The 18,795-nt window shown below is 49.1% G+C and overlaps 7 protein-coding genes across 7 annotated transcripts; 4 read left to right on the top strand and 3 right to left on the bottom strand.

The window, feature by feature from the left end:
- Positions 1-804: 804 nt before the first annotated feature.
- FIESC28_05162 (uncharacterized protein) lies at positions 805-1,275 on the top strand (the record flags this gene model as incomplete). The annotated part of the gene is made up of 2 exons (XM_031159309.1): positions 805-1,026; positions 1,078-1,275. 2 exons carry the CDS (start codon positions 805-807, stop codon positions 1,273-1,275), a joined length of 420 nt encoding a protein of 139 aa, XP_031016666.1.
- Positions 1,276-1,396: 121 nt separating this feature from the next.
- On the bottom strand, positions 1,397-3,139 carry FIESC28_05161 (uncharacterized protein; the record flags this gene model as incomplete). The annotated part of the gene is made up of 1 exon (XM_031159308.1): positions 1,397-3,139. One exon carries the CDS (start codon positions 3,137-3,139, stop codon positions 1,397-1,399), a length of 1,743 nt encoding a protein of 580 aa, XP_031016665.1.
- Positions 3,140-3,428: 289 nt separating this feature from the next.
- Positions 3,429-5,972, bottom strand: FIESC28_05160 (uncharacterized protein; the record flags this gene model as incomplete). The annotated part of the gene is made up of 4 exons (XM_031159307.1): positions 3,429-4,401; positions 4,452-4,733; positions 4,793-5,469; positions 5,568-5,972. The coding sequence occupies 4 exons, from the start codon at positions 5,970-5,972 to the stop codon at positions 3,429-3,431; spliced, it is 2,337 nt and encodes a 778-aa protein (XP_031016664.1).
- A 967-nt stretch (positions 5,973-6,939) lies between these two features.
- Positions 6,940-7,791, top strand: FIESC28_05159 (uncharacterized protein; the record flags this gene model as incomplete). The annotated part of the gene is made up of 3 exons (XM_031159306.1): positions 6,940-7,084; positions 7,138-7,367; positions 7,483-7,791. 3 exons carry the CDS (start codon positions 6,940-6,942, stop codon positions 7,789-7,791), a joined length of 684 nt encoding a protein of 227 aa, XP_031016663.1.
- A 618-nt stretch (positions 7,792-8,409) lies between these two features.
- On the top strand, positions 8,410-9,606 carry FIESC28_05158 (uncharacterized protein; the record flags this gene model as incomplete). Its single annotated transcript, XM_031159305.1, has 2 exons — positions 8,410-8,803; positions 8,864-9,606. 2 exons carry the CDS (start codon positions 8,410-8,412, stop codon positions 9,604-9,606), a joined length of 1,137 nt encoding a protein of 378 aa, XP_031016662.1.
- A 3,200-nt stretch (positions 9,607-12,806) lies between these two features.
- FIESC28_05157 (uncharacterized protein) lies at positions 12,807-14,942 on the top strand (the record flags this gene model as incomplete). Its single annotated transcript, XM_031159304.1, has 4 exons — positions 12,807-13,069; positions 13,127-13,506; positions 13,559-14,599; positions 14,650-14,942. 4 exons carry the CDS (start codon positions 12,807-12,809, stop codon positions 14,940-14,942), a joined length of 1,977 nt encoding a protein of 658 aa, XP_031016661.1.
- Positions 14,943-16,441: 1,499 nt separating this feature from the next.
- Positions 16,442-18,193, bottom strand: FIESC28_05156 (uncharacterized protein; the record flags this gene model as incomplete). Its single annotated transcript, XM_031159303.1, has 2 exons — positions 16,442-17,496; positions 17,548-18,193. 2 exons carry the CDS (start codon positions 18,191-18,193, stop codon positions 16,442-16,444), a joined length of 1,701 nt encoding a protein of 566 aa, XP_031016660.1.
- Positions 18,194-18,795: the final 602 nt, after the last annotated feature.

Below are 18,795 nucleotides of genomic sequence, written 5' to 3'. Positions count from 1 at the left end.
GCTATGGAAGCCGATCAACTGTTGTTGAAGGCAGTGATAGTATCACGTTACAACAATGACTTCACAATGTCGTCTTCAGGGGATGACTTCAACGTCCATGGAGAGACTCGATCTTAGTAGATATTCCTACGGCGTTCTTTTCTGTTGTGAAATGATCGTTTAGGAGGGACTGAGTTTATGTACCTTTGCTACTATAAAACAACGAAAGAAATACCCCAAGATAGGGCCATGCAAACACATCATTCTCTCAGCCAGTAGTGTAAGCACCGAGATTTGATACTTGTTTCTCCTTTGGTCTTGAAGATACGTTTTTCTCCCCTCAGGCTTTGACGCTTTATCACTCTGGTTTGACTGAAGAGACAATCCTGTATGACTTATATACACCATCTAGGTACATGAGCATAGCCTAGAGAAAGCTGTTGTCTAAACTTTAGATGCAAACAACAGATACCCTAAGAAGACCGTCTAAATGGCATAACTGGGCTCAATGCTTTGTCTCTCATGATCTCGACGACTACCCGTCTGTTACTCAGGCCATTGTAGTGATTGGACTATGGACGGCAACATGCGTCTTTGACGGGAGGTAACCTGCAGTAAAGCCAACGGTGAATGTCGCCATGACGATATTTACATCCAATCATTTGAGGAAGCAACCTTCGATACTCCTGGTTGAATGAATGTCTTTGGAACTCTTCAGTTTCTCTCCTTGACACAGTCTCTTCTTCTTCCTCTCAACCCAGAATCTACCGTATTAGCCCAAGAACCAAGCATCCACCAACCCCTAGATCTCCAAATATACTACCAATGGCTACTCTCAACAACGGGGGCTCAGATGATGAACCCGATGCTGGCTTCGAAGTCTTGAACCCTTCGCCTACTACATCATCTGAGTCATGTAGCATACACCTCTCGCCTTTGCAGAAATGGCACAACTACTTTCAGAAAGGCACTCTCCAGGACCACCAGAGATTGTGTGTCGACCTGGGCCTTCCCGGCGATCTTCCAAGCAAGACAAAATGTCGAAGTGTAAGTCAACAAATGTCGAGGACGTAGTGTTGTAGTGCTGACCTGGCTTAGGCTCTCAATAGTATCAACGTCAATATCTGCCAGTTCTTGGACTGCGAGAACAAGCCCAACGACGTTAAGTTCTTTAAGAGCAGAAACGCACTGGTTCGATGGACCAAGAAAAACCACGCTTTCTTCCCTAAGCGCAATCTGCCACAGGGTAGTCCACTGCGAACGTTGTTGAAGCTGATGCTTTTTGGAAAACCCTGATGGATGCTGAGAATATGCGGCGAAGGCCACGATTTACACTGTTTGTAGGATCGATCACTCATGTACAGGATAGAGAAAGTGTAGATAATCATACGCCTTTTTGATGATGTCCATTAAGTACCTAGTTCATAATCTCCCACAGTCTAATCTTTCCTGAATCATTACCAACTGCCAACAAATCACTCTTATTTCCAAACGCAACCGACGTGATTCTTCCCATGGGTGTCTGTTGGGTAGGCCAGTTACGGTACACCGTGCAGGTAGGAAGATGCACCAGTCGTAGCGCATCCTTCTTGTGCTGACTTGCGAAAGCCATGATTTGACCATCTGGAGAGAAGGTGATGGTTGTGATAGGGGTGACAAGCTGCTCAAGGACTCGCTTGGGTGAGGGGCGCTCCTTGATGGTAACCTCCTCTGCCTTGAAGTCGAGAAGCTCGGTGCGGTCGTAGATGTTGGTGATGCCACTGTTGGAACCGACGGCAACCCATCGGTCGTCGCCCAGCTGCTCTGGGCCGTGGTGACCACCAAGAGCCAGCACAATACCACCGACACAACCCTCATCGCGCCAGATACCCAAGAAAGAGCGGCTCTCCATGTTATACTCGCCGACTTGACCATCCCTACCGAGAATTGTCATTCCGTTTCCAGTGCTCCACCAAGCAAAATCAGCAATGCCGCCGTGGCCCGATAGTCTAGCGGCGGTAATCCACTGTGAAGTTGTTGTGCTTAGAACGTTGATAATACCGCCTCCCTTCTTGGTAGATGCCACAATCGCCATGTAGCGTCCACAAGGGCTGAGCTTGAATCGCTCCATAGTCTTGTGCTCCTTCTGGTGTCCCTGAATTTGCGTTGTCTTCTGCACAATTCCAGACTTGAGATCCCAGTGGTGGAAGTACTTTCGTCGTCCGGCAAAGAAGATCTTGTCGCCTTGGGGATATAAGAACTCGGCTCGTCGAACGTCGACTTGCTTAACTTGCACGGAGGTCAACAGGGGGTTGGGTATAGGGTGAGCGGCGGGCGCAATGTGATGGAGGTAGATGACAGAGGCGCGGCTTGAGGACATGAGTACAGGGAACTCGGGATGGAAAGAAAGACATTCGACAGGCGCATTATGTTGGTCTGGAATTTCTCTTGTGCGTTGGATATCAATGACCTCGGGTCGTAGGCGTGTCTTCTTGGCAGATCCAGCTCCGGTCAGGCTGTTGATGTCACGGAGGAACTTCTCCATAGGCTGCGCAGAAACCTCCTCGTCCGAATCGCTATCTGCTGAAGAGTTGGAAGCAGCTGATGATCGTCTTCGCTTGGTCGTTCGTGCATCTGCTTCGCGCGCCCACGCAGGAACAGGGTTCAATCGAAGGTATTGCTGTCGTAGTCGTCTGCTGTACTCGGTTCCGGTAACAAGATCTTCGGCCTCTGTCTTTCGTAGTTTTCGTAGCCGGGTGGCTCCAGCAAGTGAGATCGCCAGTCTATCGTCGTCGCTATCCTCCCACACAGCGGCGTTTGAATCAGCAGCCTTTGCGGCCTTGGTAACCTGTGCAGCGCCTGGGCCAGCGCCAGTGTCAAACATGAAAAGGTCCGCATCCTCAACGTCCTCCATTCCAGGATCCTGGTCGACGAGCTGGAGCTCTTTGCCGTCCGCATCGTCCCAGCCAGCGTTGAAAATTCCATCATTGTTGAACAATTGCGCGCGGAAACCAGCCTTGTTACCTAGAACAAGACGCTCCAACTCTTCTTCGTCCGAGTCCTTATCGTAAAGCGCAATGGTGGGCTTCCTCTTGGGAGCCTCATCTTCTGACTCAAAGTGAGACTCGCTCTCGGAGGAGGAAGAGGAATCCATCATTTCTTCATCTTGTGGTGGCGCCATTTTTGGTTGTGGTTTGTCTTGTCTCGAGGACCGAAGTGAGGTTTGCGGGTTCTGGCTTGGGCGAAATGTTTACTGCATGGAATTTTTTTAGAGGGTCCGATCAGCCTTGCGTACGCGACTGTCTTTGATAGGTTGATCATTTTCAGATGTGGTGGGGCTCTGGCCAATCATGAGGACTAGGACTTAGAAGGCTGAAGATCAACTATATAACCTCTGCAGTACAATAAGAAATTGATGAATTGAAAAAGACGCAATTGCTTTTTACATAAGATATTCAAATTACAATTGATTACTGAGCTGCTGCTTGCGCCAACACAGTCTCCAATCGGCGCAGATCGGGGCTCACAGACTCATGAGACTTCAAAGTCAAACACGAGCCTGCCTGAGCAACATCGATAAGATTCTCAACTTTACCTCCCTGCGCCAATCCAGAGATCAGGACACCAAAGAAAGTATCTCCAACACCGTTGACAGAGACGATGTTGTCGACCCTTTCAGCAGCTGAAAACAATCGCATGTATAGTCCACCAACGGTTGGGTGGCTCATCGAACGCGCGACAATGTATTCTTCAGAGTCGGGGTCCCTCAATCGGGGATCGTCTCGGCCAAGGATAGTTGTAAGGAGAACACCTTGAGGGCCAAGCTTTGTGACGATAGTAGGGATGTAAGGAAGTAGCTGAACAGACTGGACAGGGACACCTGCATCAGTCAACTCAGCTGAAGTGATATGAACAAAGCGCTCTCGAGCGCCTCGCATACCAAAAGCATCGATAATATCGAACCATTCAGGAGCCTCGAAGTAGCCGTTATCGCGGGCTGCAGAGTACATAGCTGCCAGCTCGTAACTGTTGGGGGATGCGATATTCACTGTAGGCTTAGGGAAGACTCGAAGCTTGGGGTGACCTCTCTGGGGACAAAAGAGGTTCATGGACTTGGCAGTCGACACAGGCTCAAAGGCGATTTTGCAGTCTTCATCCTGACCAGCCTTGAGCCATGCTCGGATGTCTCTCTCACTCCAGTTGCCATCCACCACTAGCCACTTGGGCTTAGTTCCTCGTACGGCGGATTTCCAGTACTCAGGGAACGAGTGATGTGTGAAGATTCCCATATCGGCCATCGCCATGACCAAGTTTTTGTTGGCATCATTCACAGCGACATATTGAGCCGTTCTATTCGAGCCATGGTATTCATTGCCAAGTGTGCGGATGTAAGTCGTGTTCAGGCCAGAGGCTTGAAGTCCATTCAGGACAGTTTTGCCAGCCCTACAGTTTCATCAGCACAGCTCGTGTCCTCTAGTCAGACCAAAACTTACACATCATCACCAACCATACTGCAGAGTCTTACCCGTGCGTGCTTGCTAACGGAATGGGCAGCGAGCGCTACGTTATGGCCGACGCCTCCAATAGACTGGCTAATACTGGAAGGATTGGAAGTATGGAGGACAGGCGAAGAGTCGCCCGACTTGGGAGCATAGTCACAGCTTAGATCAATAGCTACGGAGCCGGCAACGAGAATATCAGCTTTGCTCTCGGACGTTACTTCGGGTTCCTTGATCTCAGAAGGAGCAGCAGATGGAGCGATTGGGAATGAATTGCTATAGCTACGGATTAGATTTTACATATGTCCCAGACCATTTTTCATCGCTGCACTTACAAAGTCTTGACTGGCTCAGCACCAGAAGACAACAACCGTGAGAGTTCGACAGCGATGTTGGTGGCCCGGGTGATGTTGGATGTTACCAGTGCCTTGTTGGCGGTAACGGCCTTATCTCCTGTAAGCTCTCTGAGCCTGCCCAGGATATAGGGGGTGTTGGCGCTTCCAGTGAAGCCCTTCTCGTTGGCCTCCTGGACGGCCTGCTCGATATAGGACTGCATCTCAGCGGCAGGAACGCCAGACTCCTCGGGGATGGGGTTTGCGAAGAGCAAGCCTGATTCAATGTTGAGCTTCTCCTGCGCGAGGATGATAGCGGCAGCCTCCTTCTCGGTGTGGACGACCGAAGGACTCTTAATGCCACTGTCACGGGCCCAGAAAGCAGGGAAGTCGACCTTTCCGGATCGACCATCAGAGAAGGTAGAGACATGAGCACCCTGGGTCTCAAGGAACTCAAGGGTTCTAGGAATATCAAGGAAACCCTTGCAGCCACTGGCGACGACAGCAACTCGGGTTCGTCCAAGCTCAGTGAGATCAGCAGAAACATCCATTGAGTCGTGGCCGCCGCGGTGAACACCACCCAAGCCACCAGTACCAAAGACACGGATGCCCGCTAGTCTTGCCAGCAGCATAGTTCCAGAGATGGTAGTTCCACCATGGATTTTGTTTCCGGCCAAGCCCTGTGGTGAGTCCTAGTCAGCTATCGTGGCCCAATATTGATGAGACTTGAAGCTGCATATATAGTATACAACGACCTGTTCAGTATCCATAGACTTACCATTCCTGCAATGTAGGCGATGTCCCTTCTAGATGCCTTAACAGCGCTTCCACTTTCAATCATGCGTAGAATATCAGAGGATGTAGCACCAACAGTAGGCACACCATCGACGATAGCAATGATAGCGGGAATACCTCCATTGCTTCGAACAAGATCCGAATGCTGAAGAGCAAGCTCATTACCGAGAGCTCCGTGAGTGTAGATTGTTGACTCAAGAGCGACGATAGGCTTGTTAGTGGCAACAGCGTCAGCGATCTCATCTGAGACTTTGAGCAACTCTTTTACACCAGCCAAGGAAAAGCTCATGAGGCGGCGTTGAGAGTAGATCGGCCGAGTTCCGGCTCCGGCTCCAGAGCAGCGGCGCAGGACGGAGCCATGTCGAGAGATGAGACTCGACAACCGCATATTGTAGGATTGTGATGGATTGGGAGTGATGAATGCAGCTGTTGATGAGGTTAAGCTGAGGTGAGTTGCCCCAGACTTGAAATAAATACTGGCGGGGACCAAATAGTTCCAATTTACCTTAATATTTAGTGAGGGGAGGGGCAAGTTAGCGCTGGAGTTCCCCGTATGAGCCTCGGAACAGCAATGGAGAGCAATACAGTGACAACTAATAAAAACTCAATGGTTTGCCTATCGTGAGATATCATCTGTCATGATAAAAGAAAAAGGCCCCACAAGGATTCTTTTACTTTACTTCTCAGAGACATAGCGGCATTCCTTGGCTACCTACCGCTGTCGGAGGGCTCCGTCGGTATACATGCCCTCTAACTGATTACAGAAGGCTCTAAGCAATACCTGAGGAAGTAATTCCGCTGAGGATTCACAGCTTCAACAGGCCGGATATATATTTCTTAGAAGGAGTAAATTAGCTGATAGTGCTAGACCCTTGAATATTTGATGGTCATTGCTTTTCTATCGATCGGACTACGGGGAAATAAGTCCCTAAAACCAGCCTCATTATCTCAGGTTTGATCGCTTCTATCCGTGAATGCTACACTCATGATGCACCATTAACATGGGTAGATAGAATTCAAAGTCTCATGTATTCTATCAATGGACTGTATCTGTATCTAGGTATGTCAGCATAGAGAGTGCCTAGTTCTGCCGTTCTTTCACTTCCATCATCTCTAATAAACTCATTAACCGGCAAAATACCCTGGTTATTCCACTCTTATTAAGGACCTTCTGTAACATCCACCAAGACTTGATGTCTGCGAAAAAGACTTGGCAAGCCGAAATCTCCGGTTTCAGAACATTGATTTAATCAATTCTGCGCCGTGATGATACTTTTGGTGTTTCTTCTTCTAAATCTTTCGTCTTTCCCTTCATTGCGCCTGGCTGCGTACAGAATAGCACTGCATTTGCAATCATGTTAACATCACGATCTCTTACAGCTGTCCTGTTCCTGACCGGACAGTCGCTGGCCGATAACTTTACCATTTCTAATGGTCAAATTTTCACTCCTGGTTTTGTAGTTCTAGATGCTCCTCAGCCTTACACGCCACTAGGAGGAGGTAGGTTGATCTCTCAACTTTAGTGATGCCTTCAACGCTAATGTTGATCAAAGATACGCTGCATGTGGCCATAGATGTAACCGCCAACGGCAAGCTGCCATTGTCGCAGAATGACGGCGATGATGATACCGACAACCAGATCTTCAGTATAGAGATGTTCCTGTACAGCTACACTACAGGACGCAACTTTACTATCTCCAACGGAACGGCGAGCGCTAGTAACGCGAGCTTGGGTGAAATTATGGCCCAAGAGCCTGGAAGCACAGTAAAGCATGTCAACTGGGTCTGGCCTGATTGTCTTGTCGGGGACGGTGCGCCAGAGGGAGATAGCGATCGTGGAGTTTACAACGCAAGAAAGACTTATGCCTCCAAAGAGTCGTCACACTGACACGCGATAGATTTCCATCCGACAAAGATTCAGATACCAAGGTGACGACTACTACACAATTTTCGATGTCCCTATCTCTGTCAACAACTCGATCCCGGAGAGTGATGATCGTCCGTCTTGTGACCAGCTGTCAAATGAGCTCCTTTCGCCTGAGGATATCGATGTTGAGGGGGCTAATGAGGTGGGCGTTTTGTTTGCGCCTGGTGATGCGACTGAACTTGATATCAATGGGGGTGAGGGCTCGGCAGGGTCTGTTTTTGGTCCGAAGACGGTTGTGTATGCTGTTTCCTTGAGCATGTTTATGGCTGTGTTTCTGTAGATGACTTTGTCGTGTATGCTCCTCTGATACCCTGAGTTGGCCGACTCCCTGCTTCCCACAGAGCTTGACCTAAGAAATATTAATCATTGCGTTCATTCCCTTGCAGAACAGTAAAGTAAAAATAAAACACCATTTATTAAGATGTTACATGAATTCGGCTAACCAATGCAGGTCACCACATCGCCATCAGCATCAATTTCCTATTCAGGAACCATCCCCGCTTCACTGAATTGCGGGGTTCGTTAGAGCTCCCGAGGGACGCTTCATTTACTCATGATAGACCGATTCGACTTGGCGAGTTTCTGTGACGAATAGATTTGCTCTTGTTACCCCAGGCTTTTCTAACATCCCTGCAATTGCTTGCGACGAGTTACGAATTGGTAGCTGTTCGTGGAATGGAACCTCGGTCTGTGTGTCCATCATGACAAGCATCATATGCAGCAACCCTTCTTCCCCTCAATATGGAACCCAAGGGGGTGGTTGCTCTGATCGTTGAAAAGGGTTAAGATGCCCAGAATTCCAATCTTATCAAGCTATTCGACGCACGGTTCATGTTCATTTTCTTGCGATTCAGTGAATAATTTCTGTTCATCGCATCGCATCCCATCTCATCTCATCATGCCTATGCACCAGGGACTCCTCCCACGCGAAGGCTTCTGTGCCGACGTCGTGGTAAGATTAATTCGACAGACAGCTCTCAACCCGGCTCTCATCCTACCTCTCGTCTTGCTCGCCCGCTTCACTAAAAAGGGTCAAGACCTCTCAATCCTTCATCCAAGCGCCGCAAAGAACCTGTCGACTCTACTCTATTTTGGCCTCGCACGATGGGCCAGCAGTTGGTTGTCCGAGAAGACGAGAAACAACTGGGTCAAAGACGAATATGACTGGAAGCGCGAGATTGTGCTCGTGACGGGAGGCGCTGGAGGCATTGGCGGTCGAGTTGTCAAGTTGTTTGAGGAGATGGGCGTCAAAGTGGTTGTGCTTGATGTTCAGCCTATGTCTTTCACTACTGGTAGGAAATATCCTTTGAGGTGACGCGATGAAGAAGATAGGGAGCTGACTATATTTACAGCGGCCAACGTTCACCACTACCAATGCGACCTTCGTTCTCCCGAGAACGTCGAGGCTGTCGCCGAAAAGATCAGAGCTGAAGTTGGACATCCAACCGTCGTTATCAACATTGCTGGAGTGGCCAGAGGAAAGACGATCTTGGAATCTCAGCCAAGTGATATCCGCTTCACTTTCGATGTCAACGCCTTTGCGCCGTTCTGGACAGCAAAGACATTTCTTCCCAACATGGTGGAAAACAACCACGGCATGTTCGTCACTTTAACCTCTTATGCAAGCTGGTTGACCATCCCTAACCTCGTCGACTACGGTGCTTCAAAGGCTGCTGCCCTGGCTTTCCATGAGGGTTTGACTGCTGAGTTGGCTACGAGATACAATGCTCCCAAAGTCAGAACCGTTATCGTTCATCCAGGCCCTACCAACACTGCTCTCTTCAAGGGCTACTACCAGAACACTGATTTCTTCATGCCGCCCTTAGCCCCTGAGACGGTGGCTGATGCTGTAGTGAAGCAGGTTCTTAGTGGACGCAGTGGTACTGTCATCGTTCCAGGTACTGGAAGTATACTAGCTGGTCTACGCATGCAACCGGACTGGTATTCAATTCCTGTGAGAGCGAAGGCGCAGTCCTATATGAAGAACTTTAGTGGTCGTCAGGTCATTGAAGATGTGGACGCTTCTTATGAGAAAGATGGGCGTGAGAAGGAAGCTGGTGATAATGCGGCCGAGAGCACGGTGCTCGTTTCTTAGTTGAGACTGGATCGACATTTTGATTTCCTATGAGCGATAGTAACCCAGTATATGTTTGTTTGTTTTGTTTTTCCATGTCAGATATGTTGGTCATGACAAAGATGTGCAGATGCTAGGTGTATATGTGCTGTTTATTGATGAATAGCTTAAACACAGGCGGTATTAGCTTTTGCGTTTCGACAACTCGGAAAGAAACATACAATAAAGTTAACAATAGTACAGTACTATAAATCACACAAACCGTTTTCAATCGATCTTAGCCAATAGAAGAGCTGCGTAATCGATATCATAGGCCCTCAAAGCCGACAGAAGACGCATGATAGGTTCTGCAGAATACATGAACAGGGTTCAAGATACCGAAGTCCGAGCCTGTTAGTGCGCTATATTTGCAACAAGGATTCCATTCTGTTGGTGATATCAAGTTCTCAATAAAGTATGATACTATGTTGGTGACCCAACTGCCTGATATTGCGAGCACGCAAGTGTGCCTCTCTGCTTAGGTGCATACAACATAAATCAACTCGATCGATTGTCAGGCATCATGCATAAGAAATGATTCGATAGACTAGCCAAACCCTAGCTGAAGGATTCAAAAATGTCTTGATACGGAAAACTGCCAATGACACGCCTACATAATAGGATCGAGCCAACGTCGCTTACAATGCGCAATGAGAGACATGTGCCATGACGGCGTCAGCTTGGATGAGAACACATATCCAAAAAGACTGCACCGAATTTGCTAACATGCATATGCAAGTATTGTACATTAGAAGTAGAAGCAAGGGACCTGGTCTGCCAGACGGATTAACATGCCTACATCATAAGATGATCGTCGTTGTCAGCTCCAGACCAACAGCTGGGGATTGCAGCACAACATGTACTATGTAACTAAGAGGAAGTATAAGGGCATCTGCAGAGAGGAACTAGGGTCCATCCCTCCCTCCCTGATAGAGTGGATGACAGAAGAAGTAAAGGAAGCGAAGACTCAACATTCGGTGGTATTCAAATGGAGTAATACGGCGGTAAAGACGGGAGATTTGCAGCGGCAGCATGCTCCTTTGACACATTCCGTTATCAGATAAAGTAGATAATGGCAGGCTAAGCGCATTCTGCGTGTGACACTTAGATCTATGTTTCACCTGCTGCCAAGTCCAGTCTAAGTTAATAGCAGTCCCTATATATATTCCAAACTTACGGTGTGGCTCTCTTGCAGGTAGGTCCCTGGTTTGAAGTACCTCAGCTGCCAAAGTCTACGGCTGTTGAGCCAAATCGGTAGTCAACGGTTTCACAAGCGCCTGGGGAAATGCTTCTCGATGCTGAATAATGCCACCGGCCGAGAACGGGCTCAGTGGATAGGGTTGTGCTTCCATGTCCTGGTTCAGGCTACATATTGAGCCTGGGGAGAGAGGACCCTGAGATAACCTAGCACACGTAGAAACTCAACAACATGCCATGATGCTCCATCGTTCATGTCCTGACAGCAGCTGACAGGATGGAAATGTACACAAAATGTATATATCTTTACCAGGATTGGTTAATGTCAGAGCTGTAGAGACAAGCGAAAGACACAATTGCCCACACCACGTTTTCCATCGGAGACTAGCAGCCGCAGAAAGTGGATTCTTTGCGCGAGCGTGTGGCACGGGTTCAACGTCTTTTCTGTCTAGGTTCCAAAGTGCCATTGGAAAGACAGAGTAGGCAATGTTGATGATTAACTGATCTAACAGTCTAGACTGGACAGTGTTCTAGGCCATCATTACCAGAGGTTGATCTTTAGCACAACCAGACCCCAGGACTCGATCAGAACTCACAGTTTAAAGTTGGTCCAAAGAGTATGTAATCGGAATTTAAATCCCATATTGTTTCACCTATTTTTTCTTCAACTCCGTGCTTTGTTTCGGGGTTGATCATGGACAGCATCAATAACAATGACAATGACAATTCTTTAACTATCGTCCAATCACATGCTAGATTAATGTGTGGACCCTTTCAAGTTCCGGCAGGAAGGACCCCAGCAGAAAAGAGTGAACTAGCGAGGAAGGAAGGGCTTAGAAAGGGCCCCTGGGAGGCTAAACCCAGTTGGAGGTGTCAATCGTGTCGACCGAGTGGGCCATGTGGCAGCCCGCCAGCAAAATCTCCCGCGAAATCAGCCCATTTCTTGTATCCTCGTCAGGTCTGGCGTCGCCTGTCTCCGGCCTTTCTGGCGATAATCGTGTCATGCCATTTTTTTTTCTGGTCCAGGCAAGGGCTCCTCTGTCATGTTGTGACCCGATTTCACCTGCCCTTGCTCTTTGCTACATTCTGGGTTCCTTCCCATCCTTGCCTGTCTCTTTCCGTACATAGATTCTTTCTTATTTGCTCAAGGGAAGGCACACAGTTCTTTGTAAACCCCCGTCGTCGCTTCCCATCAGCCCCCGAACTCCGGTACCTGCCCGTTGCGTTGCATGGGTGTTGTGTTTCCCATCTTATATCTGTCTGACCTCTGAAGCTCGGAATAGCTTCATACTCTACTTAGCTTCCTCCTTCTCCCCTCTTGTCTTTTCTTCTCTTCACCTCGGGCTTCTCTTCTCCGTGCTCTGTCGTCTCTCGTCGTCCATATCTTTCTTCATCTCCGTCGTCATCGAAGCGGTTTCCGTCTCATCTCCATTGATCGCCATCCTTCGTAGTCCGCTGTAGCTGCATCACCCTTGTCGCTTCAGTACGTTGTAACTTGTCAGCCAAATTCAAGCTGCCCCAACAGTCAGTCGGCCGATCTGCCCCGCGACCTCGACAACCCCGTACAGTTCCCAATTGTACATATATCCAATTAATATTGCGCGACCCCTCCTCGAAATCCCCGAGTATTTTCGACTACTTCGATCACGCAAATATCATTTCGACAATCCTACTCTCCCATCAGACGACAGTGGGTGGTTCACATAACACCCCGAATCAGATACGCACGACTTCTATAACTAAGTGGACGGACCATCTCGGCGGATATCATATTACCAAGGCACTGTTTCGCTTCGCACGACCCTCGTCGTTGTCGCCAACCTAACCGTTTGCGATAACTTATATTCCGCTGGCTTAGACTCTCCCACCACTGTATCCTGTCGCAATTGCTTGAGGACGACACTCTGTCTATTATTTGGCCCGGCAGAGGTCGTCCCTGATCCTCTGATCTCCCAATCGATTTCATATATATATATATATATATCATGGTTCCCAGTGTTGTTCAATCCGACGATATGGATAACATGGAAATCCCATTCCCGGCGATGCGTGAGCGCCAGGAGGGCTCCCCTCCTCCCTTTCAAGACCCTCTTGCCCTTCTACGAAGTCTTCCTGAGCCCCCACTGGAATGTCAAGTTTGCGTTGTTGGTGCAGGACCTGCTGGCCTGATGCTGGCCGCAAACCTGACCAGGTACGGTATCAACGTTGAAGTGATCGATGACCGAGCAGACCAGACGCCCGTTGGACGGTAAGGCCATATCTTTACAGTTTGCTACCCGCACAGCCCAATTGACCGTAAATATAGAGCCGACGGCCTACAGCCAAAAACAATCGAGACCTTTAGACAAATGCGACTTTCTGACACCTTATTAAAACAAGGTGTCCGTGTTTTCGATATTGCTTTCTGGCGCAGCGATGCGGACCAGCCTTTGCGCCGACTTGGGCGCGAAGTTCACTACCCACCAATTATCGACGTGCTGGATCCATACATTCTTCTCGTTCATCAGGGTATGGTGGAAGGCCTTTTCCTCGAAGATATGAAGAAGCGTGGCAAGGAGGTTCGCAGAAACATGGCTTTCGAGTCATACAGTGTTCCGGACAACAAAACTGGCCCTCTTCAAGTCAACTGTCGTGCCAACGTCAACCAAGATAAGCGTTCTGTTCTGACACAATACTTGATCGGATGTAAGTGACTTCACTTTCACGAACTTTATGTGTGGAAACTGACTTTCAACAGGTGACGGTGCTCACTCCAAGGTTCGCAAGAGTATTCCTGATGTTAAGGCTGTTGGCATGTCCCAGGCTGCCATTTGGGGCGTTCTTGATGGTGAACTGATCACTGATTTCCCTGATATCTGGTCCAAGACGTTGGTCTACTCACAAGAGCATGGCTCAATTTTAATCATTCCCCGAGAGAGGAACATGACCCGATTCTACATCGAGCTGAAGGCCGGCGCCAAGTTTGACCGTCGAGATCTCGGACAGGAGTTCATGATGAAGCGCGCCAAGAAGATCATGGCACCGTTCCGCTTAGACTGGAAGTACGTTGAGTGGTTCGGTCGTTACCAGGTTGGTCAGAGGGTTGCTAGTCGCTTCACTGATGGCCATTTAAGAGCGTTTTTGGCAGGCGATGCCAGTCACACACATTCTCCTAAATCAGCACAGGGTATGAATACCTCGATGCACGACTCATGGAACCTATCGTGGAAGTTGAATTTGGCGGTTCGAGGTTTGGCTAAACCGAATTTACTTGAGAGTTATGAAGAGGAGCGCCGCAAAATCGCCTTGGATTTGGTTAACTTTGATTATGAGCATGCAAACCAAATTGCTGGCGGAGATGCCATTGCATTGGCCGAAAACTTCAGGACCAACGTCCGGTTCATTTCCGGTATTGGTGCTGAATATGGTGAGAATGCCATCAACCGACCAGGAGTCGGCAACAACCAGTTCGTCATGGGAGACGCCAAACCAGGCTGTCTTCTCCCTCCCGCCAAGGTTACTCGATACATCGACTCCAACCCTGTGGATATCCAGCTTGATATTCCCATGCTTGGCCAGTTCCGTATTTATCTTCTTATGTGGGATGTCCAACAGTCAGCACCTTTCCTTCAGACTTTCTGCCATGCTATTGCTGGCGAAAAATCCTTTATTAGCAGACTTTCTGCTGCCGCAAGTGCTTCATATGCTGCGCAGCCTAGGGCTTCAGCTCCTGAGGATGTCTACTCCCGTCCAGAACGATATACTGTTGTTAGCCATCTCTTCACCTTTGGTCTTATTAGTAAGTTTAATGACGGTTTCCATCCGATTTTCCCACTAACTGTCATCTAGCAACCATGCCCAAGACGGAAATTGAAATTTCTGACCTTCCGCCTCTCCTGCAAGACAGCCGATGGACATTCTATCTAGACGACATTCCCGACCAGGATACGCGCGGCTCACTATGTACTAACAAGTGGCTTGGAAGCCTTGGCCCCGGCGAAGTGGCTATTGTCAATGTTCGCCCCGACGGTTACGTTGGTTCGATAGGCCGATGGGATTCGAGCCTCGATGAATCTGGCGTTCAGGCGGCTCGATGGCTTGACGAATATTATGACGGGTTCATGCAGATCCCAATGCAGTAAGCTCAGGAGACAATCATGAAATCCAGATATGGCCATCCTCAGTTACATGATCCCGCACTTATCAAGGGACATCAACTTGGAAAGAAGCCCCTGTCCTGCATGGGAACCGTCAAGTTTGTATATTCAAAATCTTGACATCTTTTAAGGCTCCCCTTTTGATGTCGGACCCCTACTCTGCTTGGCATTGGATAGCTCTACCAGAGAACCAGCACAGCACATATGATGGAGGTGATTGAATAATCACCACTCCGAGGAAGAGAAGGAATCATGTGGACATTAGAGACGAACAGTTATGTGGACGATAGAGAAGAACATAGGCAGAGGAATCTACGGTCAATCAAGCGTGACCTTAGTTACATAGTAGTGGAAGATAGCTGGCAGCTACTGCTGTCGTGCAATCTATTTCTGGTTCTGATGATATACATACTCCATGCTCTACCCGTGATCTGAGTCGGATTTATCCATCGATGGGCTGCAGATGTGCTTCATGGTTGACCTTTGCTCCATCCCATGCCCCCCCTTCTTTCAGTCATATATGTAACAGATGTGGTCCAGAACCTGTTTCTTCTTTCTCAACTCCTACGGGAGTGAGCGCTGGGCAGGAGGCTGCCCATCTCCATCAGCTTGGTTTCGAAGAGACTCATTGCCGTTGCGACTGTGTTGACTTTCGAAGCTTTCGCTTTTATCATCTGCTTTGCTCAAAAATGAAGATTGTGGTTTACAGGACTGGTGATGATCTTCAGGCGATAGCAAAGATGGATTGCCAATTCTCAGACTTCGAGGCTCACGGTGCCAGAGCTCTGGACAAGGTATCTGCGAGGCGCCGATAACACGAATATGTTCATTTTGGTGGCTTTCGTTGGATCCATGTCGTTCGGTATTCCCTTCTGGCTTTCCTTTAAGGAATGCGGCCAAAGGACGAGAAGTGTTGTGGCCCATTTTGTGAAGATGCGTTGCCTGTTCTGGGATGTCGGATAGTTTTCGTTGTAACTTCTAAGACGATTTCGAACATCGCTCGTTATATAGACTCAAGAGAAAAGTGAATGTGGTCGTGCCTTCACTCATTCCGACCTGGTTGCAGTAACTCATCGAATTCAATATCTTCTCTCTCTGACTTGCATTCATGTTTGCTCCTTGGGCGATGGGTGCATTTCATCACTTGACAAAGAATATATGTTAGCCATGGACATATGTAACAAAGGGGCTGTGTGGTTTGGGTCGTGTTGCACATCGCATGGTGGGTGAAGGAAAAAGCCCAAACCCAAACACGGAAATAAGATAACAAGGATCTAGGCGTTTCTGGAGTTGGGTCACATAAGACAAAATATTGTTGAAGTTTTAAATGTTTTTTGAAATTTCATGAATGGCTCAAGCGAGCCCAACAGGTATTCATGACCCCGTTGTTTGCTAGTTATTATGATATTCATTCCACATCATCCATCTTTTGCTTTTCCATGCTTTTCAGAAATCAAAAATTCGCTCATCTAAGTCGTGGTCCATTATTGCTGGGTGGGCATAGCAACATCAGCCTTCTTAGCGACGGCATCAGAGCTCTGCCACAGGGCTGTAACAGTCTTGAGCTGGGTGTAGAAGTTGATGCCAGGCTTTCCGTAGAAAGTGTTGGAACCACCACCAGCAATGGACTTCTTGTTACCAGTGAAAGAGAACATGGGCAAGGGGACGGGGATGGGAACATTGATACCGACCTGACCGGCCTCAATGTGCTTGCGGAAGGTCTCGGCAGTAGCGCCAGATCGGGTGAAGATGGCAGTACCATTACCGTACTCGTTCTTGTTGACAAGGTCGATCGCATCATCAATGGACTCGGCGTTGAGACAGACAAGGACGGGACCGAAGACCTCCTCCTTGTAGCAGGTCATGTCAGGGGTAACGTTGGTAATGATGGTAGGTCCAACCCAGTTACCGTTGGGGTACTTGCTAGGCTTGTAACCACGGCCGTCGAGAAGGATAGTAGCACCCTCCTTCTCAGCGGACTCGATAAGCTTCTCAATGCGCTCCTTGCTCTGGGGAGTGATGACAGGACCGAGATCGGCTCCCTCCTCGAAACCACCGTCAACCTTGAGGTTCTTGGCCTGCTCAGCAACATCGTTGAGCCACTCCTTGGTCTCACCGACCATGACGAGTGTGCTCAGGGCCATGCAGCGCTGGCCGGCAGCGCCGAAAGCAGCACCAACAATGGAGTTGATGAACTGGTTCTTATTGGCGTCAGGGGAGACGACAGCGTGGTTCTTGGCACCCAAGTTGGCCTGAACACGCTTGCCGTTGGCAGATCCACGGCTGTAGATGTACTCGCCAGCCTTGTTGCCACCAACGAAGCTGATAGCCTTGATAGCGGGCTCGTCAAGGATGAAGTCAACGGTACGGTGAGCACCATGGATAATGTTGACAACACCCTCAGGGAAGCCAGCCTTCTGGACAAGCTCGGCAATGATCATGGCAGCACCAGGATCACGCTCGGAAGGCTTGAGGATAAGAGTGTTACCGGTGATAGTAGCGATGGGAATGCACCAGAGGGGAATCATAGCAGGGAAGTCTAAATGCTGGTTAGCCAGAGCATGGGAGTGACATAAGATGAACTACTCACTGAAAGGGCAGATAGCAGCCGTAACACCAAGAGGCTCGCGGTAGGTTCGAGTCTCCATATCCTTGGAAACCTCGAGGACTTCACCCTTGAGAAGCTCAGGGGCGGCAATGGCAGCCTCAGCGACCTGGAGACCTCGGAGGACATCACCTCGGGCATCAGCGAAGGTCTTGCCCTGCTCGAGAGTGATGCTGGCAGCCAGACGGTCCCAGTTCTCACGGATGAGCTGAACAAAGCGGAACATGATCTGCTGTCGAGAAATGACAGTAGTGTTCTTCCATGACTTGAAAGCCTTCTCAGCGCTCTCGACAGCAGCCTTCATCTCGGCGTCGGTCATCTGAGGAACGCGAGTGACGAGCTCGTTGGTAGCAGGGTCGTGCAAGTCAATAAACTTATCGGCCGAAGAGGAAACGAACTTGTTGTCGATGAAGTAGGGAGTATCGACGACCTCGACCTTGGCGTGTGTGGTAGGGTAGCTGTTGGCAGTAGAGGCCAGAGCAGCTGTCACAGGCTGGAGCTGCTTGGAAGTCGCATGAATGCGCCTGGCAGCGACGTGGGATGGGCCGCTGGAGGTGAGGATAGAGGATCGAGAGATAGCAGCAGTAGAGCGGCTTGAGGCGCCCAGGCCGCGGGTGAATGCGCGACGCATGATGGCTATGTTGAGGGACGATGTATAAGTGAACAAGAGGGGGGTATCCACGAGAGGAAGGAAAGAGCAAGTATCCTCGATAACTTCCAATGAAGCAAGGAGTAATCAAATCAAGCAAGAGATCAAGCGGCTCTCAGACTTTTATACTCTCCTGCCCCGGGTACCTCTGCGCCGGTGCGGAGGCAATTGGAGGAGGTCAACACCACCAAAGACGTCTCTCACTCGTCACAATGCGGGGCGACAGGAGCAACTCATGATAAGCTAGCGACTGCTCTCCAGCAGAGTCGGTTGTCATTTCTGGAAAGTGTGGGGTAATTGCCGAATGAGCCCCGGTTTGCCCGCTGGTTACCGATTTACCGTTCTAGGCCGATGGATGGTTCGTCTCCCAATTCGAGTCTCTTACTGGTCAAATCAGTTGGGAAGGTCTTGCTATTCCTTCGTCTCCATTCGCCTGCCTAATCCGGAACAGTATCTATCTCTTGCTATCTGCCACATAGACTATTTCGCTCTATATATCAGACATCGGGGACACCTTCCCAAGATGACAAATGGAAACTTATGTCTGCATCGTGACATCCTATCTCAGATAGTTTGTAGTTTCC

This window comes from Fusarium coffeatum, assembly GCF_003316985.1.
Source record: "Fusarium coffeatum strain FIESC_28 chromosome Unknown BRIP53273_contig_111, whole genome shotgun sequence".
In the NCBI taxonomy this organism is placed as follows: domain Eukaryota; kingdom Fungi; phylum Ascomycota; class Sordariomycetes; order Hypocreales; family Nectriaceae; genus Fusarium; species Fusarium coffeatum.
This window is presented reverse-complemented; position numbering and strand designations above follow the sequence as displayed.